This window comes from Augochlora pura, unplaced genomic scaffold (assembly GCF_028453695.1).
Source record: "Augochlora pura isolate Apur16 unplaced genomic scaffold, APUR_v2.2.1 APUR_unplaced_8999, whole genome shotgun sequence".
Lineage (NCBI taxonomy): Eukaryota > Metazoa > Arthropoda > Insecta > Hymenoptera > Halictidae > Augochlora > Augochlora pura.
Window position 1 is genome coordinate 1 of NW_027589833.1, and position 27,881 is coordinate 27,881.

The 27,881-nt window shown below is 39.4% G+C and overlaps 4 protein-coding genes across 10 annotated transcripts; 3 read left to right on the forward strand and 1 right to left on the reverse strand.

Annotated features, from left to right (window-relative positions):
• The first annotated feature begins 722 nt into the window (after positions 1 to 722).
• On the forward strand, positions 723 to 9,197 carry LOC144478195 (UDP-glucosyltransferase 2). Its single transcript, XM_078195933.1, has 7 exons — positions 723 to 789; positions 1,198 to 1,296; positions 2,091 to 2,230; positions 2,701 to 3,014; positions 4,575 to 4,794; positions 8,327 to 8,546; positions 8,873 to 9,197. Exons 2-7 carry the CDS (start codon positions 1,202 to 1,204, stop codon positions 9,159 to 9,161), a joined length of 1,278 nt encoding a protein of 425 aa, XP_078052059.1. The 5' UTR covers positions 723 to 789; positions 1,198 to 1,201; the 3' UTR covers positions 9,162 to 9,197.
• A 909-nt stretch (positions 9,198 to 10,106) lies between these two features.
• Positions 10,107 to 12,485, forward strand: LOC144478196 (tRNA (guanine(10)-N(2))-methyltransferase TRMT11). The gene is made up of 9 exons (XM_078195934.1): positions 10,107 to 10,531; positions 10,606 to 10,671; positions 10,792 to 11,037; positions 11,106 to 11,240; positions 11,304 to 11,567; positions 11,627 to 11,765; positions 11,838 to 12,036; positions 12,127 to 12,253; positions 12,316 to 12,485. The coding sequence occupies exons 1-9, from the start codon at positions 10,466 to 10,468 to the stop codon at positions 12,475 to 12,477; spliced, it is 1,404 nt and encodes a 467-aa protein (XP_078052060.1). The 5' UTR covers positions 10,107 to 10,465; the 3' UTR covers positions 12,478 to 12,485.
• A 513-nt stretch (positions 12,486 to 12,998) lies between these two features.
• Positions 12,999 to 15,319, reverse strand: LOC144478198 (ER membrane protein complex subunit 2). Of its 4 annotated transcripts, none has more exons than XM_078195942.1 (8): positions 15,127 to 15,319; positions 14,350 to 14,391; positions 14,126 to 14,239; positions 13,881 to 14,031; positions 13,653 to 13,796; positions 13,416 to 13,572; positions 13,247 to 13,342; positions 12,999 to 13,172 (listed from the first exon to the last, which is right to left on the reverse strand). In XM_078195942.1, exons 2-8 carry the CDS (start codon positions 14,381 to 14,383, stop codon positions 12,999 to 13,001), a joined length of 870 nt encoding a protein of 289 aa, XP_078052068.1. In that variant the 5' UTR covers positions 14,384 to 14,391; positions 15,127 to 15,319. The 4 variants fall into 4 exon arrangements, with proteins under 4 accessions (XP_078052068.1, XP_078052067.1, XP_078052066.1 ...); XM_078195941.1 differs by lacking the exon at positions 15,127 to 15,319 and adding an exon at positions 14,880 to 15,086; XM_078195940.1 differs by lacking the exon at positions 15,127 to 15,319 and adding an exon at positions 14,715 to 14,850.
• Positions 15,143 to 20,686, forward strand: Snx6 (sorting nexin 6). 4 transcript variants are annotated; one of them, XM_078195938.1, is made up of 13 exons: positions 15,143 to 15,267; positions 15,353 to 15,511; positions 15,589 to 15,838; positions 15,967 to 16,017; positions 16,165 to 16,380; positions 16,466 to 16,587; positions 16,680 to 16,816; positions 16,925 to 17,232; positions 17,308 to 17,490; positions 17,751 to 17,768; positions 18,525 to 18,588; positions 18,659 to 18,744; positions 18,817 to 20,686. In XM_078195938.1, exons 3-13 carry the CDS (start codon positions 15,833 to 15,835, stop codon positions 18,865 to 18,867), a joined length of 1,242 nt encoding a protein of 413 aa, XP_078052064.1. In that variant the 5' UTR covers positions 15,143 to 15,267; positions 15,353 to 15,511; positions 15,589 to 15,832; the 3' UTR covers positions 18,868 to 20,686. The 4 variants fall into 4 exon arrangements, with proteins under 4 accessions (XP_078052064.1, XP_078052063.1, XP_078052062.1 ...); XM_078195937.1 differs by lacking the exon at positions 15,143 to 15,267 and having other exon boundaries at positions 15,375 to 15,838; XM_078195936.1 differs by lacking the exons at positions 15,143 to 15,267; positions 15,353 to 15,511; positions 15,589 to 15,838 and having other exon boundaries at positions 15,848 to 16,017.
• The last annotated feature ends 7,195 nt before the right edge of the window (positions 20,687 to 27,881 follow it).

Here is a 27,881-nt window from a genome sequence, read left to right on the forward strand (position 1 = left end):
AATTATGCCACGTTTTGTCCTCGCCGATCTTGTTTCTCGCTGCCTCGAAGCAGTGCAGAGATTCGGGATACAATTACGGTGGAGAAGCGAGCTTATCTGTTATCGCGAAAGCTATCGAAAGACACCGGGGAACAGCAAAGAGTTACGGCGATTTAATAATTCGATAATATCCGCTCGGACATGAAGAGAAGTTTGAGAAGATGTTTCAAATAGATGTTTGACTGGGACGCCGGGCATCGAGTAACAGGCGTTCCCCCCGCGTCGTCTTCCCATGTCCCCGGTCAGCCCGTTTCCACCCCCGTCCACGTTCCCCGACCTTCGACGAAGTTCCCGGCTCCTTGTCCCGCGCAACTTCCACTTTTCTCCGCTCCCTCTCTCGTATCTTTCTTTCCCGACGCCCTCGCCTCCTCCCGCTCTTCGTCCCACGAAGCTTCTTTCTCCCCCGTCCCATAAACTAGAGTTCAAAGTTACGCAAACTTCGCCCGGCTTCAATTTACCTTCGCTAACATTTCTCCTTGTTAAATGCGTCCCTCTTTGCGGAGTCCTGGAGGACCCGTCGCCCCTTCCACCCCCTGTTTCTCTGCCCGGAGAAATCAAGAGTTCGATTTCACATGTAAATCGGCCGGCAAACACCGAAACCCCGATCGGGCCGATCTGCCGGATCGACGACGGTCGGCCGTGAACGGAATTCCTATGACGAACACGTCTAATCTTCCAGACGCCAATCGAGAACTACGAGGACGTCGATTTGTCGTTCACTTACCGGAAGGCGGACTGCACCGGCTTGAGGTACGTGTGCTACACCGGCGACGGTACCGGGTGTCGCAAAAGTCATTCGCGATGAAGAGAAGAAGAAGATTTCTCGGGTGATTTGAAGTAACTTTTTCCTCGGCGCAAACAGAATCCCTGGCTTTGTTCACGAGTTGTTAAAGAAAAATAGCGTCCAATGAGCGGACCAAATTAGCTCGCATCAGCCGAGCTCGTCTCTCATTGGTCAGTATCTTTCCTTAACAACTCGTTAACGACGCCTCGAAGAAATGTTTTCTGAAGGAAAAAATTGCGTCAAATGACTCCAGGAATCTTCCACTTCCATTAGACGTTTCTAAGATACCCCGTACAGCGTTCCGGCGTTTGTTACGGCGGTATCGCGACCCAACCACCGAAACCGGAGAAATGAAATTATCGATTTTCCGACAGGCACATGGGACCGTACAGCATTCTGCGGAAGAACATGCGAGAGGCGAACGAGCTGTGCGAGGAGCAACTGTTCAGCCCGGCGATCGAGGGCCTAATCTCGTAATGCGGATATTCATTTCGTTTAAGAACCGGCTCGCATGCCAGCCGCGGTTGTAAAACGGGAGAGAACTCGTAGAAAATATTCATTTCGTAGCCTCGTTAAGGCTGCAATAGCACGGCGCCCGCTCCCCTCCCGATTCCACCCCCTTTCGCCAACAAATTGCTAACGTTGTACGCTCGCGAAAAAACAACCCCTAGAAATTACCGTAATTCCACCTACGGCGACTTCGTCTACAGGGTGCGCGGCGCGTGTCAGACGTTTCCACCTTTCCATGGGCAATCGATACGTATAAATAATTCTGCTGTTTGAACGTATTGTTATGTTAGTTTCATCTTGTCGTAAGCAACGAAAATGCGTTGATATTTCTGTAGCTACGACGGTCGAGTAGTTCCGTGTAGATGGTAGAAAAAGATTGCCAATGGAACAAAAGGGTCACGGGTGTCGAATTTTACTGTTTTTTATAAGAAAAGAAAATCATAAATGAATGAAGTTTAAATTACTTAAATCTGTACATTTGACTTTTGACTTTTGAAACGATGTCTCTTTTCTATTATTAAAAAAATCAATAAATACGTAGCTTCGGATGCCTGCGATCTCCATTTTGCATAAAAATCCGCTGTCTGCTCAACAGCTGACTTTATCGTTGGATAATATATTTCGGTGGCCTGAAACAGTCACTCGCCTTACAATGTGGTTAAGGGAACGTAAAGGGTTGGACACCCCTGGCCTAGATATCCGACGCGGCCGAACACCCTGTACAGAGCTGATCGTTTTACGGCAGTGTCGTTTTCAGGAGGAACAGAACGTTCGACGCGGTGATCATAGAGCAGCTATGGTACCAGTGTTATTACGCCCTAGTCAAGCATTACAATTGGCCGGTGCTGATCGGATTCCTGAGCGTGGGTAACCTGCCGTACGTGATGGACTCGGTCGGTAAGCGCGATCCGCCCCCAGCTGACGGGGGGCGCCAAACAACAATTGGCTTAAGCGAACTCGTGGCGCGAACGACCGGGCATGGAACTGGCCCCGGGATCGTTCCGCCTTTGTCGTTCCCGGCGCTTTCGAACGCGGCCGGTGCCCGTCGCATCGCGGTAACCGGAAATTGACATAGATTGTCTGCGAAGCAGAAAGTGCGAGCAATCGGGGGAAGATGGTTCCGCGGAAAAGGACGGATCGCACGGTAGTGCTTTAACATGTAGCCGTTCCGAGTCAGCCGGGGAAATAGATCGCGAGACACAGAAGCCCAGCTAGCGGCGAGAATTATTACCGTCGCCGTCCGAATGCGAATTTAATAGCCGCCGCTCGAGAGCGTCTATGCTCGCTTCTGTCTCTGCTCGCGCGCGCGCGCGCGACCGCCCTCGAAACGGCGCGCCTGCACGCCTGGATATTGTTTCGTTTCCCAGGGAACCCGGACGATCCGATGCTCAACCCGGACATGGCGTTCGGCTTCACGAACAGGATGGCCCTGCACGAGCGCGTCCGAAACCTCCTGTACACCGGCTGGACCAGGTTATACTACAGACACTGCCACTTGCCGGCGGCGCAAAAGATCGTTAACAAGTGGACGACGGGCGTCTCGGTCGACGACGTCGACAGGAACTTCAGTCTCGTGATACTGGGAAACAATCACGTGTTCGGCTACCCGAAGCCACTCCTGCCGAACGTGATCGAAGTTCACAGTCTGCAGATCACCGACCAGTACCCAGCCCTGCCCAAGGTAACTAACGCCGGCAACTTTGCCATTAGGAGCGGGAACAGCGCCGCGTCTTCCCCTGGATAGGACTAATTCGAGACACTGACCAGCCAGTCGTCTTTTTCCCGAGTTGCGGAACGCAGTCCGTCTGGCTCGGGAGACTACCGCGGCGGTTCCACGTTAACCCCTCGCGCTATAACAACGCGTGAAAATCTTGACGATGATTTATTGCTATTAAATCGAGTTAAAATAGCCGTGTCTTTATCAGACGTTTATTCTGTCTTATATTTATATCTTTGCTTCTTTTATTTTATTTCATTTCATAGCGCGGGAACGCAAAACTCATTTGTCCAAGCGAATCATAGTAAATAGATACGAACAGTAGATTCTACGTATCGGAAGTCATTTATATAACTCATCTAAAGTCTAGAAATAATCGAGGACGGTAATATACAAGAAACAAAAGTTCTATTATTCTTCTAAAGAAATTATTAAGAACGTAGCAGTGCTGATCGACGTAACCGCGAGAGAAATAGTGCAAGGGTTTAAAGAGCGACTTCGATTTTCTTTTAATTCTTTATATAAAAACGCGAGGATATCAAACAAACGTATTTTCGGCAAAGTATCTCGAGATTAAATAAAAATTGTGTGTCGAGCGCGCGCGCGCAGCGCTCGTAGTTTCCACCCCTCGGTTGTTGGATATTGGACGAAATTCAGTTAACGATTACAGATATTATTCCTGGAGGAGCGTTGTTTCGCGTAGTTGCCGTAGGGTGGTGGGGGGTGCCAAGACGGTATCGCGATGCCGAGAATGATTTCTCCGGGGGCAAATACGTGTGGCGGTGGCGCAGGTAACCGGTACAGGGGAAAGTTTACCTATGTCCGGGTCGCGGCGTCGGCGTCGGCGGCGGGAAAGTAAAGGTCATTGCTATTTACGGGGGGGGGTGGGGGAGGGCGGCTCGGCGCCCGCCCCATTCGGATCCAAGGACAATATTTTTCGAACGATGTTTCCGACCCGCGAACATCCTCCGGAAGGAAAATAAATCTTAGCTTTACGTTCAATTCCTCCGGTCGATGGGTTTGCCGGTTTTTCTTTCTCTTCTTCTCTATTTTTTCTTTTTTTTTTCTTTTCGGTTCGTGCTCCTCCCCCGATAATACGGCGACCGTGTCAGCGTCAACGAACGGGTAGACGAGGAACGCTCTCGGACGACCGGCGCTGTCCCGGAGACAATGAGCCGGGGTTTTTTAAGCGTCGCAAGACCGACGTCACTGTCCCCGATGCGCAATTGTACCGGCGTCACGTGGAATTAACGCGGAACACCGACACGCGGAACGTGATCGTTATCCACGTGCACGGAAATTCGCCGGCGTTCTCTCCCGAGCTGTGCAATTAACGGAACAATGCCTTCTGCTCCACGTGATGCGCATGCATCATAGACCCCCCTGCGCCGCGATCCTGCCGGACGAAGACGACGGTCCCGCGGACCTCGAATCGAATCCGATATATCGATAACCGATCCCCGACGATCGGACGGGCAATCGGGTAAGCAGATATCTTTAGCGTCCCGACGATCCTGTTCGCAGGACATCCAGGAATTCCTAGACAACGCGCAGCACGGGGCCATCTACTTCTCCCTGGGCTCGAACCTGCAAACTCATCAGCTGCCGGCCGGCCCTTTGACCGCCCTCTGCAACGCGCTCAGCTCGCTCAAGCAAAGAGTTCTATGGAAGGATGCCGGGGACATGGCCATTCATCCGGCTAACATTAAATTTGTGAAGTGGGCGCCGCAGCAAGCGGTTTTAGGTAAGGCCGTCGTCGAACCTCCCCCCGACCCTGCCCCACCCCCTCCTTTGATCCGCTAAATTGACCGCTCCGGGATACACGTTTTCCGTCGCGGCTTTTGATCGACGTCCGACGACCAAGGTCGATCCCTTTTGTCATGGAAACATCCCGTCCAGACAGTCGTTTGCTACCTTCGAGACGCCCACGCGACACCTCGCGAACCGTTTCGCACCCGGCTTGCGAAAATCGTCGGTTTGCTGTGGCGAATACCCTACGTTAACCTGGATTGCGCATCGATTGCTATACGACCATTTTATTTAAAAACTTTTCTGCCATTTTCTACGCTCTTAACGCTCCGCAATCTAAATACCTGAATGAAATTTTCATCCTTGAATATCTTCGAAGATAAAAGGTTGGGCTACCTGGCTCCCTCACCTAAAAAAGACTCAATCGTTCATTATCTGTCATTGTACTTTCTTTATAACAATTTACAATCTCTTTTTATAATATTTGCAGTAGTTCTTCCGGTTAATATTTTCAAAATTTAAAATTTAATAATATTAATCCAAGTAAGCCTAGAATAAAAGCTCCGTGTAGACAGTTTTATAATTATATTCATATTTTAATTCCGTTGGCTAATGGATTAAAAGACAAAACTTTAATAAGCATCCAGGAGATTGTTTAAATATGAAATAGCCGCGGACAATAAATAACGAAGAACGAGCTTAAAATAAATCCCGGATTAAAGATCCACAGGCAAAATTAACTTCAACTCCCTATGTGGGTCAAACAGAGAGTCGAATAAATATTAACGATCGACTCGCAAATAACTCCGATAATCCTTATGAAATTTTTCGACGCGTTCGAATGCAAATGGAAGCGTCTTAGCGGTCGGGCAATTAAATTAACAGTTCCCCGGGTTACGACATAGTACGGGAAGAAGAAGGAAACGATCGATGCGGATGAAAGATCCACACTGTTCGCCAGGCTACAATGGCGCTCTATGATTGGGACGGGGCCGATAGGAAGCGGCGATCATTATTTTTCGGGCCGGCGAACAGCTGTTGCGCAACCATACCGTATCGCCCCTTAATTATCGCGTCTCTATTCGATTTATATACGCAACTCGTCGAAACTCCTCGCGACGGTCTCTTCGTTAAACAGAATTCAACGGCGCACCGAACCCGCACGGATACTTAACGAAGTTGCCCTCGCCTCCCTTTCCCGGCACACGCCGCGCCGGCCATTTCGTTTTCCGAGGGATGTTAATTTCCCCGGCCGGCGAAACACCCTGTAAACGACCTCGTCGGCGGCCATTTTTACACGATCGGTCGCGAACTTTGTAACTTTCCGGCACATTTCGCGGAACATCGGATATTCTCGGTGGAAATAGATTTACCGAAGGGACGAGATTTTTAATGATTATTAACCCTTTCCTTACGGCAGTCCGCGCCGCCGGAGTGACGCCCCTGTACGGGTCACCGCGCCGCGAAGTGTACACTTTGCTCGTCAGTAGTCTTCGATATTCGGATTAACGTTTTTCAACGCCACTTTGTGATTGACTTGTATGTACACTCTTTTAAGAGCTACATAACAACTATTACATCGTATTATAGGAATACACATCGATTAGAGTCAACAGTTGATTATACGTCGACTTATATAGTCAACAAATAGGTCGGCACCCGTACCCACGGGTCGTCGCACGGATGTCGTCTATAGGCGACACTCGTACACACAGGTCGTCGCGCGGATGTCGCCTATAGGCGACACTCGTACACACAGGTCATCGCGCGGATGTCGCCTATAGGCGACGCTCGTAGCGAAAGGGTTAAAACTGGTCAATTGACAACTAAATATATCTGCAACTAAAGTACTGTCGCGGTTAAAGCGCGCGTTCTTCTAAAAAGGAGATTCAACGAATATTAACGTTGAATATCGTTTAACGTTATTAGGATATGTTCATTTTAAATATTTGAAAATATTCTTTTTTATCGATTCCAAATAAGCGAGTAACATTTGTATTTAGTGATCGTATTCGAAATTTTTAAAACGCTGCTGACACGATATTATTATAGCGAAATAATCGCGTTTCCACTGATGATCCGACCGCGCCTTGATTTCCATTTAATTCTGTTTAATTTTGCTCGCGCTGCGGACAATTTCCAGTCGAAACAAGCAAAGGCATTTGGTATATCCGGCTGCCTGCAGTTTCGAGAAAGAGGCTCGATAGTGGGAAACGTTCTCTGGAGCGCGCGCGTTGTCTCGTTATCGCGGATATTCGAACGGCAATGTTTCCCGCGGTACCCAGAGGTGCGGTTGAGAAAGAGTCGAAATAAAAAATGGGGAGGAAAAAAATAAACGACTACATCTCGATGATCCAAAGGGCGATGGCGACAGGGTCGGGCGACGGGGGTGGTGGTGGTGGTGGTGGTGGTGGTGGAACCGCGCGATCCGGGGGTCGATTCATACCGAAACGAAAAGATAACTCATGACACGCCGCCGCGGCGAAATTCTCCCGGGAAATTCTGACAAACAACTCCGCATCGTTCGCGGTAACGCCCCGGTCTCGATGCAAATGCAAGCAGGCGCGAACTTTCGTACACATTGACAGACAGGTTACCGCTCGCCTTCCCTTCGCCGCGCCGCCGCCGACGCCGCCGCTCTGGCTGGAAAACGTATTAAAGGCGCGGGGGGCCGCGGGGGCGAGCGGGCACGGCCGCGATGCAAATAATGAGAATTTCAATTCAATTGCCTATTACGCGGGGTTTTCGTAGTTTCCGGAAGTCGACGCGCGCCGCCAGGATTACGGCGGAGAAGTTTCTTGTCGGCGGAAGCGCCTCGCCGGAACCCCGATCCGCGTTGACAACGTGTGACGCCTCGCCCCGTCACCCGTAAAACGAGCAATTACGATCGTCGCTACGTTAAAAATGATCTGCCGCGGTCGCCGAACCGCGTCGGAAATGTCTGACGAAATTATACGCGGTGCTCGGAAACCAATCGGTCTAACATTCAACTTCGCTTGCAGAAACTCTCTGTCGTCAAACACAATTAACATCTATCAAGTCCTATAACTATATAATGACGAGAAAACTGTATTTATTTGAATCATTCGCCAGGTTTATTATTATATTATTTTCTACGAAAGAGCCTTATTTTCCGCAACTTTAAAACGAGAAATGTGAAAGAGACTCGCACTGGTTTCCACGCTCACCGCTTGTCGCGCCTATGACGATCAATATCGTTCGCAGGAGAAACAATTTCATAGTCTATAAATGCGGAATGCCTGGAACTAAATGAAACCGCAAGTGGCGAAACTTCTTCTATAAAAGATGCCTATCTTACCCGATCGTGGAACCGTATCCGGACGTTTAACATCCGATCGGTCTACCGCGTCGTTACGTTCATAAATTATCGTGCGGTTTTTAAGAGAAACGTTAAACCGGCCCGGGAGTTTTAAGGAGTGGAATCCTCGGGAAGGGATAATCTATAAAAGGCGGCTCGGTGATCGCTCCCGGCCGATTCACGATTCCGGCATCACTTTTATATGCAGCACATCCGAAAGTGATGGCCTACGTGATGCAGGGCGGATTGCAGTCGTTACAGGAGGCGGTGCACTATTCTGTGCCGGTAGTCGCCATCCCCTTTTTCGGGGATCAACTTTTCAACGCACGTAAAATCCTGGACGCCGGTATCGGACTTACATTGGACATCGATACGATCACCGAGGAGTCGATCGCCCGGACTCTCGCCGACGTTATAGAAAATAAAACGTGAGTAAACCGTCCGGTCCAACGTCTGCGGATCGATCGCACGCGGATCGGTTGATTCGACGTCAAACATTTCGAAACGGTTGCGCCGTCCCGCGTCTCGGCACCGTTATTTAAATCTGCTACGATATTCCATCTCGGGCTCATTTTTGTTGCATGCGGAAAGATTCTTTTTCGATACGACCGTGGCACGGCGTTTTCTTCGAAAAACTTCTCCGCGCTCTCGAAATAAACCGCGGCGTAACCGGCTCGTCGCGAACGAATTCGTGATACGCGGACTTTTATTGCCGCGGGGGATGCTAAGATGATGCGACAGAGAATGATTGCAGGTACTACAACAACATTAAAATTATGTCAGAGATCGTGAAAGACGAATTAGTGAAACCGTTGGACAGAGCTGTTTGGAGCATCGAGCATGTGATCAAATTTCCGAATTGGGGGCACATGCGTTACCACGGGCACGATATTTCGTTGGTCGATTACTATGGAACTATCATGTTCTTAATTACGCTGGTAATATTACCAATATCATGGGCATGCTGGCGAATATTTTGCAAGCGGAGGAAATCCGTATTGGATTATCTTCGAGATTATAATCCGAAATCGAAATGTGAATAGTTGTATTGAATAACTTGTTTAATACTGACAGTATAAAACCGTGTCATGGAAAAGAACTATAGAATTTTTTTAATTAATATAACTACATAATACACGCTCCTTTCCCATCCCTTCCTATTTCATTAAATATTTGTTAAAGATCCGATAGCTCTTACTCTAAGGAAAATACGAGTGCAGAAAATGGCATGAAATTTGCTAGTTTAGAAATTAAACAAATATATTTGATTTTTATAAAGATACCGAGATGTTCAGCGAAATTTTCTGCATTCATACATATAAAAAACATAAAGAAAAATGCATTATTAATTAATTGCAGATGATTCATACCGTTTTCCTCGTAAGAGGCTGTGTTAGAAACGGCACGAATCATTTACTGCTGAAAATATAAAAATAGCGCCATTACACGTAGTGGCAGAACGCTCAAACTGTTCAACAAGTTAGTTTTATTTTCGTACGCTAGGTGGCGGCGCCTACAGATTTTACTTATAATTTAAGACTAGCGCCAGTAGACGTAATGGCAAAACGATTAACTGTTCGCTGAAATGATCTACAGAAGATAATTCGCAATCTTCCGTAGATGACTCAACGAGGCTAAACCTATGAAGATTTTTTTATAAATGAACTATATGATTTAAATATTCCTACACAATACTTATAATTTAATTAAGTATTTAATATGAAATTAACAAGCTAATAAATAAATTATTTCTGTTTGGTATATACTAAACAGGAATAATTGACCAATGGTCAACTGACTAAAATCAACTGGTCAATTTAACCAGGGATATTAACCAGAAATATTAACAAGAAATATTAACAATAAATATTAGCTAATAATATATGTACATAATCAGGAGTATTTTCTTTCAATATTATTGACCACGAGGGCAGCACTGTTCAGCTGTAAATCCTGAGTCAGTCAGCCCACAATAATCCTCCGCATTCTCTCGCGCGTATATGGTAACTTAGACAATTGTATTCTATGGTGCATCATAACCTATTCCTAGTCACATGTACCACTAATGTAATTTACATTGAAATTCAAATAATGTAGAACAAAAAATATTACATTAGCAATTGAAAAAATGATTTATACGAACAGAGAACGAGAATAAAATTGTATTTAATGGAAACTGTTCGCATTCCGAACATTAATTTTTATGAATGTAAATAAAAGATGCTAGTTTTGATAATCCGTCTGTTTAGTAGTAATAGATAATTTGTACATTATCATTTGTATATTATAACCCCCGTATGCGGTATTATTTTGACGATTTTATACTTGCGAAGAACAGTTAGTGACAATGAATAATCAATGGAAAAGATATCTGTTTTGGTTTGCTCATGAACATGTTGATTTTCGAGCACCGGTAAGTGATTATTCTACTCGACTTTAATTTATTACAATTTTTTACTGTCTGTTTTTTTTTTCTTTTATATTTAGGAAATAGAATCTATTCTTAATATGTTTAACATAAGTACCAGCAATCATCCTAACTGGAGTGAACATGTAAGAAATCAATATTGTTGCTATATTTTCCACATTATTTGTTTAGTTTAAATTTGAGTATATTTAGTTGATGACATGCGTAGAGAGCATTTGTTTTATCGCAAGTTATTCTGATTGTAGCCTTATTGGATTGTTAATCTACCATCGGAAGATGTTGCGTCTAAAATTGCAAGCAGATCAGTCTGTATGCGATCCTGTATAGAATTATGGGCAAATGGTAAACATTATGAAGATCTCCATAATAAATTGAAGAAGTATCCTATCTCAGAAATTAAAAATTATGTTGGACCTCAGAAATCATTTAAAGTAATAGTTGAAACATTTTGTAAACACTTTTCACAAAGGGAAAAAGTGAACAAAATTGAAGTATGTGAATAGAATTATATTAAATAGACTACTACAAATGTAGTAGAAGATTTAATATTATATTAAAGTCTTTCAGTTATTTACCATTTGAAGGACCAGTGAAATTAAATGATCCAGACACAACTTTATGTTATATAGAATTTTATGGTCTAGACCCTAATAACATTCCTGATAAACCTTATGAATTATTTTTTGGACGATGGGTAAGTAATTTTATATTTCATTATTGTATTAGTTTCTGTTGTTTGTAAGCTATGCCTTTTTAGATTTCTAGTGGACAAAGAGACTTGATTCAAAAATTATCCTTGAAAACCAGAAAATTTATAGGCAATACATCTATGGATCCTCAATTGTCGTTAATAATGGCAAATCAAGCTCAAGTTCAGAAAGGGGATCTTGTTCTTGATCCATTTGTTGGAACTGGTTCTTTATTAGTTGCGGCTTCTCATTTTGGAGGATATACATTGGGGACAGATATAGATTTTTTAATGCTGCATGGTCGAACAAGGCCTAGTAGAAAAATGCAAAAGGTATTCAATTGACCTGTTTTTTTATGTTATCAAATTATACTGACTGAAGCTAATTTTAGATTAGAGAAGAAGATGAGAGTATTGCAGCAAATATGGAACAGTATGGAACCAGTTCATATTACGTAGATGCTGTTGTATCAGACTTCTCTGTTCCTCTATGGCGTTCAGATATGATTGTAGATGCTATAATTACTGACCGTTAGTATAATTCCTATTATTAAATTATATTTCTCATACCATTCCGAATAATCGTTTTATAATTTCTTATAGCACCTTATGGTATAAGAGAAGCAACAGAAAAGATAGGTACAACAAAATTAAATCCAGTGATAGAAGAGCACCAAGCATCTTCTCATATTCCTTCAAAAATTGGTTATCGTCTACCTCAGATCTATAAAGATCTGTTAAGATTCTCTGCCAAACATCTCAGAATGAAAGGCAGACTAGTATGTTGGTTTCCTTTATTTAGGTAAGGCATAGTAATTCTTAATTGTTGAAATACGTATGGTGTATCTCGATTTCCTTCCAGGCTCATTAAAAACAATGTTATATCTTTCAGAGACCAATATTCGGAAGATCACTTGCCGACTCATCCATGTTTAGAATTAATAGCCAATTCTGAACAAGTACTTAGCAATTATACCAGTCGCAGATTATTAACTTACGAAAAAATAAAGGATCCCAAGGTATGGACAAACCAACTTTATCATATGACTGTGAAAGTAATATTTCGTTTTTTCTTTTCTAGGAATCTGATGAAATAAATTGCACGAATTTAATTGATTTCCGGGAAAAGTATTTCGCGTTACGAAATGAGAGCAGGAAAGAGAAACGATTAAAGAAAGCTACAGAAAAGGCAAAAAAAAGAGAATTATGGGAACAGAATAATAAAGAAAATTCAAACAGATGACTTTGTAATTTTATGTGTAATAAACATTTATTGTTCTCTTCAAATTCAGTATTTGAGAGTATAACTTATTTGAATTGTTGCCTTTTACGTTGATGTATGCAATGTAGAGAATCATACAAGACGTGCAGGAATGTGTAATAGATTCGATAACGACGAGATGAATCTGAATAAAAAATAATAGAAGTCTTGGTATCTTGAGCTGATCATTAATGATTCTATTACATTATAGCTGTTACAAAGTTATAAAGTTTTCTATTTTATGATCTAATACTGCTTCCTACAATAGTATATATTTCCGACTGGTTTTTATCAATTGTTTAATCGATAAGTTATACTATATTTTGCATAGCAAACATCTCAATACATTTGTTTTAGTTTGCTCCATCAGTCACGGGATGATTATGTAGACATTCGTAAATTAATCACAATAAATTGCATTCGTATATAAATTGTAAGGAATGAATGGTACATTTACATATGTTACAATATTTAAACATATACATACATATAAATTTGCATATCTAAACATCAAGTTGCAATTGTCCTAGTAATCCCTCCACTGTTTTAATTTGATCATCTGAAACTTTTGATTGATATTGCTTCTCGATTTGATTAGCCGCCCACTCGCTTAACTTTATAGCATCCTTTTTCTTTGAAGAAGGGCATTTAGGCGAAGTAGCAATATTATTTGTTGCCTGGAAATATATTGTAAATAATTGATTAAGAAGAATTAAATTATGTATCAAAATTTCAACTATTTCCTTCTTACCAGTAGTAGACCATACAGAGCTCGAATGTTATTTGGATTTAGTTTTGCAGCCTGGCAAAAATAGGCTTTAGCTAATTCCATGTTATCGAATCCACCCTTGAAGATACACAAATTGTTACAAATAAATTAAAAAAAATGCAGATCGAAAATGAATTAGAACTTCTATTACCTGAGAATATTTTATTTCCGCATATCTCTGATAGATTAAATGACTGTGTGGATTATGCAGTATAAGTTCTTCCATACAAAATGCAGCTTTAGAATATTCTTGTTCTTGTAAATACAAATCGCACAGCTCATGCCATGCTTCCTGATCACTCATAAATCTATAAATGATAAAACATTCATAATCAATACAATACCTTATGGTATATTATATTTAATATTAGAATTAAAACGCGCTAACTTCTTCAAATATTCAGTAAGTTCCTTAATGGCCTCCGGCATTCTACCTCTCGCTTTTAATATAGCTATACGTCTTTTTCTTGGGGCAGCATTAGTTTCATCTCTTTTTATAATAGATTCTAGCACTTCCAATGCTTCATCATACCTATAATGATATTTTATTCTTGTTTAGTGATAGATTATAATTAAAAAACTTCGATATTCAGTAATCTGAATAAATGAGCTTTACATTTCCAGTGCTTCAAGATGCATAGCATGATATTTGTGAACTCTTAAGCTATGTGGAAACTGTCTCTTCAATAACTTAATGCAACAATCGGCTAATGAAAAATTATAACAGTCCAATGCTGCTATACAAACTTGTTCCAGAAACAGGTACTCTGTATGAAAATTTGTAATAATTATTATTCAGTTAAGCAGGTATATGAAAATTACTATTCCAAGTCATTTTTATAAGAAAGAACTTTGTCGTACTTTCATTGCCTAGCTGATCAATTTTTGCCATCAGTTTCTTTTCCCACAGATCTACAACATCTTTACTTCGACGTTCACCGTCTTCCCTCCAAGTTCTCAGCAAGTCTCGTACCTCTAAATGTATTATAATTTCATAGAAGGATTAGAGTATCGTATTTTCAAACAACATTATAAATACTCATTACATAAAATTTATAATAGCAGACAATTAAGAACTAGCTTACCTTTCCACGATAGTTTGTCATATTGACCTGCCATTGTTGAATCTTGAAAAAAAAAAGTGAATTACTATCATATATATTCGAGTAACATACTTTAAAAAGCTCTTAACAAAACAAAAATGCAAATGTGTTCATTCACTCCATTTTAGAAAATGTACTGAATCATTATTTTATCGAATGATTATTAATTTTTTAAATTATTGATGAGAAAATACTATTTAAAACCCATTTATAGTAGTCTAAACATTATATGAGCAGCTGATAACCATACTTCAATGAGCAATTTATAATTATCTTGTGATACCTCTATATATCGTGACATAAACACATAAAAGAACAAATTTTAGAAAATATCTAATAATAATAACATAAACACGGGTAAAAAATCATCCAAGCAAATATCTCGTAAAGATTTCATTCAGCAATGTTTAACTCCGATCATTTAATATTGCTCCAAATAGATCGAATTCGCTTATACTGCACTGTTTCGTCGAAATTTACAACACGGAATATCGTAGATGTATTAAACTTACGTATAAAGAATCACAAAAAGGTAAACAACGTTATAGGAAAATATTGATTGAAATTAATATACACGTAATCAGAAACCCGAGGGTCGTTCATATAGGTTACATAGAGCAGAAGAAAACTTTCTGTCAGCGAGCAAAAACTACACATGTAATGTAACTTTAGTGCTTTAGACAGGTAGATGTTCATTCACGATTCCGAAACATACCGTCGCTTCAAGATACGAAATGAAAAGATAATGAAAATACTGACTTGTGTTTTGCAGTATCTGTTCCTATACTTAATTAAAATACCATCGTGTCATCGTTTTCACTACTATCAATTACGTATGCGACTGCATTGAAAAGATTGATTAATATTGTCCTTGGTACAGTTCTAGACGTATTTGGAAATGTACGGATTTTAATTTGAAAAGATTTGAAGATATTTAATGGCTCTGTTTTGGCGTTATCAGCTCATTAATATTTATATTTGTCAGAGATTCGACTTGTTGGAAGTGGACAAATTGTATTCGTACTTCCTAATAGACATCTAACGACAAGTCGGTAGATATTTATGTGCTTGACACGTGTGTCAAGGGAGTATTCTCAAATCTACCAAAATTTTATCTCGCTTTGTTTCCGCCGATACCGACTATGTACGTTAAACAGAATACCGTGGATTGACAATTTACTGGAATTTATGAGTTGACGTACAACTGTCTTATTATTACAGCTGATTTATAAGCATATGTCTCCCGAATATACCGCATTCTGACATGTTATGATTCGGTTAAGCGTGTTTTACCAGCGGAAAGTTAGCCTGTGATGACCGTCTCTACGAGTTAATAAGCACGAGAGGAATTATCTCTGCGCCGAGAAAAGCCGACCGCGGGAGCTTAGCCGAGATCATTATCGGATTCATTCTGACAGTCCCATATCGTGAAACGCAAAACGTGTCAAAAAGACGCTTGGACGCCATGATGGTAGGTGGAACCTGTTATCACTAGTCCGCCGATAGAACTTCATAACGGATTTAATACGTTCTAGTTGCAAATTTTACGGTATTACAAATATTTTGTGCACGTTTCTTTAATTGAGCAAAATGTTTCAGGACGGCATATGTGATACTGCCGATATTTTAAGTAACGTTCCCCCTAAAAAGGTACTCACATTGGTTTCTTTCTTACTATTTTTTTTTTTTTTCTATCGTTTTGTTTTGATAACGATTACTTGAATTTTAATTCTTCACATATTTGATATTTGTACTTCACGATCTCCTGTGTCTAATTTCTGGTGCTTACATTTACAGACAATTCATGCAGATAATGTAGACCTCTCCGATAAATCACTCCAGGTAGACATTTCGGATGCTCTCAGTGAAAAGGATAAAGTGAAGTTTACTGTGCACACAGAGACTACCATGCCGAACTTTCAAAAACGGGATAATTTAGTTGTAAGGCAACATGAAGAGTTTGTATGGTTACACGATCGATTTGAGGAGAACGAAGATTATGCTGGCTACATTGTATGTCTTTTATTTCTAACGAGCTACAAATTTCGAGTATACCAAATTATGATAACTCACGTGCGATGGAATTATATATTTTTAGATACCACCTTGTCCGCCAAGGCCAGATTTTGATGCATCTCGAGAAAAGTTACAAAAGCTTGGAGAAGGTGAAGGTAATATGACTCGGGAAGAATTTAACAAAATGAAGCAGGAACTAGAAGCGTAAGTAGTAATTCAAATGTACTCAAGATCTTAACGTAAGCCTAGCTTGATTAAAATAACTTTCATTTTATAATGTTATACTTTTATTACAGCGAGTATTTAGCTACATTTAAGAAAACTGTTGCCATGCACGAAATGTTTTTAACTAGACTAGCAAATCACCCAGTTTTTCGAAACGATCATAATTTAAGAGTGTTTTTAGAATATGATCAAGATCTTTGTGTGAGAGGTAAAGATTTTGATGCTTGAATAAAATTTTTGTTTCACTTGATGATATTATGATACAACTATCATTTAAGGTGGAAAGAAAATATATACATTATCAATTTTATTTTAGGGAAGAACAAAATGGAAATGTTTGGGGGTTTAGTAAAATCTTTCTCAACCACAACGGATGAATATTATTTGTCAGCAACTGTAAAAGATGTAAATGACTTTTTTGATCAGGAAATGACATTTTTACAAACTTACCACCAGAATTTGAAAGAAGCAACGACTCGCGCAGATCGCCAAACATCGAAGCACAAAGATGTGGCAGATTCATACATAAAAATATCTACGAATCTTTTACAATTAGCTACAACCGATAATGGTAAACTGGAGAGATTTCTAACAAAAATTGCGGAGACATTTGAGAAGCTAAGAGTAAGATGCTTTGATCTTAATTTTTCTAATTTCGCTATTCGTAGTAGTTATATCATTAATGTTGTAATGTAATAGAAAGTTGAGGGCAGAGTAGCATCTGATGAGGACTTAAAATTGTCAGACACTCTTCGGTACTACATGAGGGATACAGCTGCAGCCAAACGGTTGCTTTTCAGAAGATTGAAAGCTTTACATGCATATGAATCTGCAAATCGTGCTCTTGAGAAAGCCCGTGCCAAAAATAAAGACGTCCATGCTGTGAGTATATTATTTTTTATGAATTTATTCGGAGTAGAAATTATACAGAAAGGAAAATATAATTTTCTTTGAAATTGGCCACTGTAATGTCACTATACTTATTAATTTCTTATCTGATACAAAAGTGCAACATTTTGCAAACTGTTAATTGAAATTGTCTTTAATAGTCTTAATCTATGAGAACATGTGTATAACGTACAATGTTCAATTTAAGCATGCATAGAATCTAATGAGAAATTTAATTTTTCTTGCTCATCAAGGCGGTGGAGGTTGCTGAGGTGTGTTTTTCTCTATTTGTACATTTGCCGCCATGTTATAGTACACACTACTATTAATAACATCAGTTTTAGCTCTCAGTTTCTATGTACACTATTTCAAAGTGTACATGATATACATATATGTATATATTGCAGACCATAACTATAAGAAATATATGTTTAGAAAATTATACAATCGTAGGACGACTTTAAACACCATTATTTATATTATTTTAAAACTTTTTAAATTTGGAGAGTTCAATAATAGGTGTGGCCTTAAACGATCGAAGTTAGATAATCGTGAGAATATTGGCGATGGTAAAGTTGTATTCTGCAATGTACAAAAATAAATTTTATGGAAATAGATTTTAGTGTGTACGTAATATATATTACTGTCTGTATGTTGGAGAAACTGAAAACACTGAAATCAATGATTACACATCAAGTCAGTATGTTAAATGTTATGCATGAGCAGAAATTGCATGTATTTTTATTTTTCTTCAACAATGATGAAATCTTATAATAATTTATTTAAGAACCATTAAATGCGTTAAAACAAAATAGGTTTTTATAATAGAACACACAGCATAAGTTAGCATAGATATTGATACATATGAGAAATTCAATGTTAAACTTCAATAATGAAAGTTTAGAACTTGCATGCATCATTTGGTTTTATATATATATTATAAAACCTAAATTTTTTATATTAATTTAACTATTAACATTTTTATATAGCGCAAATGTTTAAAACTTTGATTATTTTTGTTAATATAGGCAGAAAAAGCTCAAACGGAAGCGTGCGAAAAGTTTGAACAGATGTCAGAGAAAGGAAAAGAAGGTACAAATTATATCTTCTTCGTTGTCGATAGTTTATTTAATTCAATGTAAAAACCTAATATTAATTACAGAATTAACGGATTTCAAAACGAGGAGGGTAGCTGCTTTTAGAAAGAATTTAATCGAATTAACAGAATTAGAAATAAAACATGCAAAAGTAAGGGCGTTTTTTATTTTTCAATAAATTTCTATACATCACGGCGCTTTATGAAATTATTTTTATTTATAGGCACACTCGGAATTGCTCAAAAAATGTTTATCGGTTTTACGGGAACAGTGATCCAGATTGATAACTCTTGTGGTAAAGATTACCATGTAATCTATATGAAGATAACAGTTTATTTAAAAACCATAGTAAACTAATGGTACTGTAAAATATATATTTTTTGTTATCTAGATTTACATTACTACGATAAATATATCGTATTATTAATTGCAAAAGGACTCCATATGAAACTCATTGAATAATGTTATTTACTATTTTCAAATTGTAAAAATTTATGTAAATGTTACAATCGTTTATGCTTGAGAAGCAATTATCATTTTTATAGAAATTTTGAATGTAATATTTGATTTAAGATTACGTAATAAGTACACGTTTTATCGAGTTCTTTTGTAGATTTAAATTAACGATCTGTTATAAGGTATAAGATTCTTTATATTACACATGTATATCAACCACGTATATGTACAAGATGTTTTTTAATGTGTGTTATATTCGGGAAATAAGAGATTCACGATATAGAAATAAGGTTTAAAAGTACGCATATATTTTTGGAAAAGGAAAGGAAGAAAAATGGTTTGAAGAACTCGAAAGTTTTATAAGACTAAATCTTAGGGATAAAGGAAATAGCCGATAGAGACGTAAATGCTCACGTTATGGTAAAACGATAATAATTCAAAACATTTTGTATAACAGCATGTGGAAACATCAAGGGTTAGGTTTATTTTTAAAGAATCTTTTATTTCCAAAATTTATCACATTTTATGAAACGTCCTGTATATTGGCTCTCTATGTATACGTGTACGTATACGTACGAGTAAGTTACCTACAAGGGAACATTTACATCACTTCGTTGCTTTCGAAGGTTAAAGGGCAAAATTGTAAGCATGTATAATTGATTTGGAAGGCGAGATGTATAATGATAGAGAAAGTATTATTATAAAATAATTTTCTTTTTTCCAAATTTCTCAGGTTAACTAAAGATTTAACGTAAATTAGTACATACGAACTTTTAAGATTTTTATAGATAGATTAGCATGTTGTATACTGTTAAATCAATTTACAATATTTTGTTTGTTCAATAAATTATAGTTGTATAAAGGTAATTGACGAGTAAAGGGACCTTGGAACATGTTACTTATCTCCTAATTATGCAGAAAGAGTTTCATGCCCGGAAAAAAGTAATCTCAGCCAAATAAATTTTTGTTCTGTTCACTATAGAAGAACGTGGGCAATATTCCAATTTATTATTTCTATAATCAGTTACGAATTTCAACTGTTATCTTATTTTAATAGCAATATATCTTATATTTTAAGAAATATTTCAAACATATGGTACACATTGTTGGTTATTTTTAAACCCGTTTATCTTAGCTTATCATATCACGTTTCCGTATGTACATAAAACATACTTCCATAAATATTCTACGTTTTTCCAAATAGTTTCAGATAAACATTTGTCCTACTTATCACGTTGTTCCATTTTTATAGAAAGGTATAAATTTTTCATATTATTATAATAAGAAGGAATGATTGTACTAATACGGTATGAATGGATCGAAATGAAATTGTCCCGTTTATTATATTTTCGCTGCTGCGTGATTCGAAATCAGTTTTTGATATTGGTGAAAATTTTGCGCTAAGCTTCATTTAAATTTTTTACTTCTTATGTAATATTTGTTATTTCTGAACACTTTAAGTTTTCAAAGAAACATTAATGTCCATTGAAATCAGAAAAATCGCAATCCATAAATATTTACGAATACTTGATCATTTTCACTTTTTATCTATCTTATATTGCTTTATTGAAAATCTGTGCAAATTTACACGCTGTATTATATATACATAGAGAAATAAAGTATATATTGTACCTGTATTCATCTTTATTATCCTTAATGATCCAACCATTCCATAAACTAAACATAAACGAAACCGTCCCATAAATAATATTACTTTATAAATACCACTTTATTGTTTGCAGAACTGGAAACAAGAAATAAATAAAGAAAAGATAAAATTTAAAAATAGCGCCATTTGAGGCAAGTGGGTCCCTCTTGTAACAGAACTTCGAAGCTTCTTTCGGACTTTCTATAGCGCCAATTAGTGCAGCGGGAAAACGCTCAAACTGTTAGCCAAAATCGATAGTCGGTAATTTGGCTAGTAGTTTGAGCGTTCTCCCGCTACACCAATTGGCGCTATAAAAAGTCCGAAAGAAGCTTCGAAGTTCTGCTACAAGAGGGACCCACTTGTCTCAAATGGCGCTATTTTTAAATTATCAGGAACTGATGTCCCAAAGTATTGCATTTAACGGCAAATCTCTGGTATTTGCAATAAAAAATAAACATGAGAAATTCACAGATATTTAAATTCCTCTGTTCCATTATTTTGCGGATCCCAAGTTTATGATATCTTGCATGCTTCATTCTTGCAAAATATTTTGCGTATTTCACTCTTGCTCAAGTATACTTATACGCTTTTTACGAAATAAAACAAACAAAAATTGCTTTTAGTGAGGCACAGCAGGATTTAAATTGAGCTGCCGCTGGCCTACATAACGTGGCACCAGAAGGTCTCCTGTAGCTAATTGTTTTATATTCGTTGGAGGGCGGGAAGAAAGTGCAGTAGAGCGACGATACTTTCGGTCAGCTAAAAAAGAATTGTTTAACACTCCAGGTTGTTCCAAGGAACCAAGAATAACTAAAGTCGGTTGGCTACGTTAACAGACATGTAACTGCATATGACACAGATACATTGGATCGAAATAAACAAAGCGCCACTGAAATAAAAACTTTGCCTTTTAAAGAGGGCCAAGTGACGCATCAAGATATGACCATTCGCAATAAAGATACGGTATACTGAACTTCGTCAAGTTTAAAACCCTTCAGTTTCACCGATGAAGATCCCTAACGCTATCTTCTCCGTTGGAGAATCAGTGGATCATGGTGCACAGGCTATGAAATCTTTGGTCCGCTTATTACAGCTCCATCCGACAACTCGTCTCATCCGGCCAGTGCCCATCTCCGGCGTTCGTATGCGAGGAATCTGAAATATTCGTGGAACGGAGGCTATCCGCGCAATCTAGACAGTAAAGAAAATGTTTCTCGGTTTAAGGACCCTGTAACTTTATTGAAATTCGTTCGGATTAGCGGCACACTTACCCTGGGCGTTTCGCGTGGTCGCGACGGAGGGGGGTCGCTCGTGAACGCCGGCGAAACATCAAAAAAAGGGAAGGCGAAGCCGTCGTAAAGCCCGCGATGTCTTTCGTATTGATTTATGAAACGGAACGGTCGCTTCGTTGCAGGATGAACACGGCTCGCTATAAGTTCCCATCGATCGGCTTCACTTCGCTTGATACGATCCACTAAAAACCGCCTTCCATTTTCGTGAAAGGTTTCTCGAGCGAATTTCAGTGCCTCGGCTGCAACTCGTTGCGACTGCCAATCATAGTGAAAGCGATGATACGCCCATCTTGGATGCTCGCGAATTAATTTCGGCCGATCTATTCGGGGACCAACGACGAGTCTTACGCTAATCGTTTTATTAATCGTCGACACGCACGTTGAAGATAAATTCTTGAACGATAGGGCTCGGTCGTAGACCTGTTTGGGTTCAGTCATAAATAACTTCCACTCGACAATGTTTCACTTTTGACTGATGGCTATCGTAATTGAATGAAGATATCAACTGCGAGACTATTTACAGAAGTTGTAATCGAATGAAAGGTTATTCGTTAAGGGTTTCATTGGACAGTTTCGCAAGATTTATTTAAAATGTTTATTTTAACTCATTCTCCACATTCAAGTGTACTATAAACTCATGAAATCTGACGTCTATTTCTTACAATTCGATAGTTATGTTTAAACGCAAGAGTTTTTATTGTTCTTATTTAATTATTACTTGTCGAGTGCTCATCCTCCGCGGCGGAAGTTATTTCTGACCCAGTTCGATTATTCGAAACGTAATTTACCATTATGCCTGTTGCAAAAACATCAACATCCGATTCTGTTTGCGAAGGTATTAATGTCTGCAGCTCTCACTGGCCAACCTTTCGACTATGAATTATCCTGTATAGTACTCGTTAGAACGATTTAGTTGGTCTTTCACTTATTATACATGCATGCAGTCACACATACTGAATACTGTGCACCGTTCGCCCTGAAGGTTCCCAAATAATGCATCGTAATACACACTACATAATAATAATAATAACAATAATAATAATCATAATTATAATAATAATAATAAATAATACCTTATAATTTTACTAACATATTTATCCGACAATAATTTCCTGTCAAGGTTATAAAATTGATATCATACTTTGTCAATATAATTTTGACAAATGTCGCTATTATGGCTCGACCAACATACGATGACAATCTTCAAATGTCACTTAACCCTTTGCACTCGAGTGGTGATTCTGTGGCACCACTATAATTGTTCCGTTACCTACTAAAATAACTTTAATAGCAACAAAGTTTAATTCTGGATATATTGTTAAAAATGAAAGATTTGGTATGGATCACAAGAGTTAATTTAGTATATATAAAATGCACTTTGTTACTTAAATGGAAATACTGTACATCAGAAAAATTATTTAAAATTCACGGTTAAAATGGCATCGAGTGCAAAGGGTTAATACAATGCACATTTGGACGATTTCAGGGGAAACGGCACAAACTAAAATAAAAACTATCGTCTTCCATATAACAATCACCAAGGATATAACTTTCCAAGTGGCTGAGGGGCGCAAACTGAGCGCGACACGGAACACCAAACAACACGGCATTTCAATTGTGGATTTTATTAAAATTCGGTTTCAACGTATGCGAATAATGTTCGAAGTAAATACAGACAAAGGTTTTTCTTTTTTTGGTAAAAAAGCGGGCGAGAACGTTAAGCAACGTACGAAAAGACTCGTTCCATTTTTTCGACTTGTTTCTTTCATTTAGTTCGGTTTCAATTGGGGGGCGGGGGCGGGGGGGGGGGGGTTGTCCCTGCCTGGGGGGGCCGGGGGATCACGCGGGGGCGTGTAATCGAAAGGGGGGGGGGGGGTGGAGGGGAGAGGTGGGGCGTGGGCGGGGAACCGGAGGTTCGAAATAAATCGACGAACGGAAAAGAAAGGGCGGACGAACGGAAAAGAAAAGAAAAGAGGATCGAGGATCTCCGATCGACGACGAGGAACCGATCGCGACTTTGTTATAAACTTCTTACGCCAGTATAGAACTTCGTACTTAAGGATTACGTCGGTGTGATGATACAATTACGACATGCCGTAAATACACAGAGACCTTTCTATGGTAGACACACTATCGATGTCGAGACACACGCGGCGAACGTGTAAAACGCGTCGCGCAGATCGAATTGTTCGTTTCGTAGTAATAAAGACTTTTATTACCTATTATCCTACTTGATCTTACGTCTCTATCGTCATTTGTTCACTCGCATATAACCAGGAAGAGATCGTCGACGAGTGTGTTCTCTCTCTCTCTCTCTCTCTCTCTCTTTCTCTCTCTCGCTCTCGTGCGCGCTATTTCTCTCTCTCTCTCTCTCTCTCTCTCTCGCTCTCTCGCTTTTCTCATCATTCTCGTTTATCCTCGCGGAAAATCAAATAGTATCCGTAGAAACGTTTCATCCAGCGCCTGCTTCTCCGCCTCGTCTCAACGATTCGCTCCAACGCGACACAATATATCCGTTCCTTCCGGTTTAAAGTTACCCTAAGTTTTGTAAGTTTGAGATCAGAATTATTAAATGGCTACGATTGACTACCTTTTTTGTTTCTTTCATGCCTGCTTTCCCTTCTTTCTTTCTTTCTTTTTTTTTTTGCTTCTTTTTTAAAAGGTCTATACTTTTATGGAGTACCTCGATATTGCGTGACTAAAATTCGTTCTGGGTGGGGGGCGAGGGTGGTGAGGGTGGCGGTAGGGGTCAGGAAAAGTGGGGCGGTTCGGTTAACGCAGCGGTGAAGAAATCAAAGGCGCGGAGGATCGTCGCGGAAAACGTACTCTCGCAAACGAATCGTAGAGTGAGGGGTTGTTCGAGTGAATGAATCGATCGAAATAAGCCTAACAGTCGTGGCTTCTTTTATTTCGCTCTTTTTTGTGTTTCTGTTTCCTACTTGTTCTTCTCCTTCTTCTTCTTCTTTTTCTTCTTTTTCTTCTTCTGGTTGTTCTTCGTCCCGTGTCACCCCGATCACAATACAATCTCAGCGCTCTCTCTCTCTCTCTCTCTTTCTTTCTTTCTTTCTTTCTTTGCTATTTGATCGATAGCGACAGCACGCGACGCGCGTACTTACGATCCACACACGGATTCATGTCTCCGTGCGGAACGTGAGGCTCCAACGTGGTCGCCGAAGGAACGAGCAACGCTCTATGTTTTCTTAAAGCGGAGTGCAGCTCCCTGTAACCAAGTACCCATTATCCTAATGCACGCTTTACTCTGGTCGAACGATCGTGCTAAATTGATTTATTTAACAGGCGAGCATGGTATTGTCAATTTTCTTGATTGAAACGGAAGGAAATTTGGTAACGAGAACGCGATTGTTCTGCATTTAGGTGTTCCTAATTTCGCACAGATTCGTCTAAGTATTGACCATTCGAGACATTTTTTTTTAACGCTACACAATTGACGATGCATAATTTAGATTTCTATTTGGATGTTTTTCGATGCTTTTATTGCTCTGAATTGTACTATTATTAATTTCGATTTTTTTTGAACACCGATTTTGGCACACTGGGTCACGGTGGACCCCGGCAGTGATGGTCGAGAGAGACTCTTTTATGTTTACGACCAGCTTCGTTAGTTTTTATAGACACAGAGTGAATATGGAGAATTAGGTTATTCGCACGTGTCGATTTTCGAAGCGACACTTATGTTAATATTTAACAAGAGTTTTCAAAATTGTCTTGTTTCCTTGGTCGAATTATTTTCTTATTTTCCTTGGTCGAATTATTTTCTTATTTTCCTAGTCGAATTATTTTCTTATTTTCCTAGTCGAATAATTTTTCATATTTTCTTGTTCGAATGATTTTCTTGTTTTCTTGGTCGAACCGCTTTACTGTCACTGCGATGTTCAGTTGATTCTCACGTTATTTTCAAGTGATTCGATCGTCGTTTATTATGGACAATTAGAAGGAACAGTGTCTGGATAGCATACCGAATTGATTAAATTGTCAATTCGTTCGATACCTTTATTTTCAACAAAGGAAGAAAACCATCGTTCAATCAACAATTTCGAACATTCGTCAGCTAATAGTCCAGCTGTTATTTAACAGGAGCGAAGTAAAAATTGATGTTTTAACAGGTCGAACACAACATACAAAATTTCAAGTGGACATGTTTCGATAAAAGTACACAAAATCCGCAGTCTATCAATACTTTACTTTTGAGCAATAATCTCAAACGAAGTCATCGTATCATATCCCTTCAAACACTAAATAATTTATTTGTAAATCCACGCAATTATTTCTTTTCATTATTTCTTCTTTCTCGTGTAACTTATTCGAAATCTTTTCAATAATTTTTCTTCGAAATCAAGGAAGAATTTGCTTCGTAAAAATCGGCGTTCGTTAATTGTAAATTGGTTCTTGTCAGCCCGCGCGATCCAGCAGAAAATGAAACTGTTTCTAAACTGTTGCTCCTCAAAGGTTATGCATATACGTATATATATATCTTTGTCTCTCACGCGGTGTATCCGAGTCGTGTGGTAATCATCTATCAACAAATACGACGAACAAAGAGAGTTCCTCGACGCTCCTTCGGCGACTGATTACATAATCGAAGGAAAATCGATCGGCGCGCATGCATCCGTGAACTCCAACTAACATACGCATACTTATCTCGAAGAATTGTAAAATCTCGTCGTCGCCGCGACGAGCACACACGTTTTCACGCTCTCGTCACGCAAAAATGGTCTCGCTATGTGTCAAACCGACACGGCAGTATCGTTTATCTCTTTTTCTCTTCTCTCTCTCTCTCTCTCTCTCTGTGTGTTTGTCCTGTATGTGTATATGTATGGTATTTTTCTTATCTCGCTCCCACCGTGGAATTCCTATTAAACGCGAATAATAAATAAGTACAGTATTGATTACTTGATCCCTTTTGAAACTTTTCGTCTGCATTCACCGTTCGAGATCGTTCGACTTTTGTTCTATCGACGTTGTTTTTTTCGATTGGATCCCCCGTTCTAGCTTGCAGAATAATGTAGCGTCGACAACGTAATCACGATATGTTAAATGCTGTACGGTCTGTCTGTCTGTGTGTGTGTTTGTTTGTGTGTGTGTCGTTCCCGAAAAGAACAATGCCCAATCTAATGCAGACGAAACGTCGACGAGTACGCAACGATGCCTACGGGAAGGATAAAACGTTAGCGACGCCGTAAAACCATGGTGAAACGAGCCCGGAGCGTGCCCCATTCCCCACCCTCTCCCGAGCTTCTTTCGGAACGGAGAATAAAAATCTTTCGGCCGATTTTACAAAAGCTTCCTTCGCCTCGGATATGTCTAATGAAATTTTGCTGGTTTTCACGCGAACGAAAACCGGCCCCTCCTTCTTGCGGTTTTCAGTCTTTCTCGTCGTCTCGGGTGTACCAATCTGTAATTCGCTGTTCTTAAATTCGACGAGTCGTTCTCGAAACAATAAATACATAAGATAATCTCACACCAACGTTACACAATTTTATACAACAAATAATAGTAACGACGATCTTTTCAGCCGCACTCAGTCACAAAGGTGTACAACCCTATTCGTCTAAAGTACTCTAAAAGATACGTTGCATTTGGCAGTTTCGATTGATATTGAGACCCAGCGAGAATCATTGCACGAGCCAAAGACTTACCAAGCTTGGACGTATTCGAGAAATCACATCACTTAAGAAACTAACCTTTTTTATTAGTACTTTCGGAGTCAGCGATCGGTGTCGACGCGTTATATATTGACCGCGAAGAGACGATCTTTCGGAATTTTTGATTTACAGAAGGCTGAACGTGAAATCAGCGCGAACAATTTCGAGCCTCGGTTTCGCTGAATCGTTTTGATTTTCTGGAAACGGCAGCCAACGTCAACGACTAATC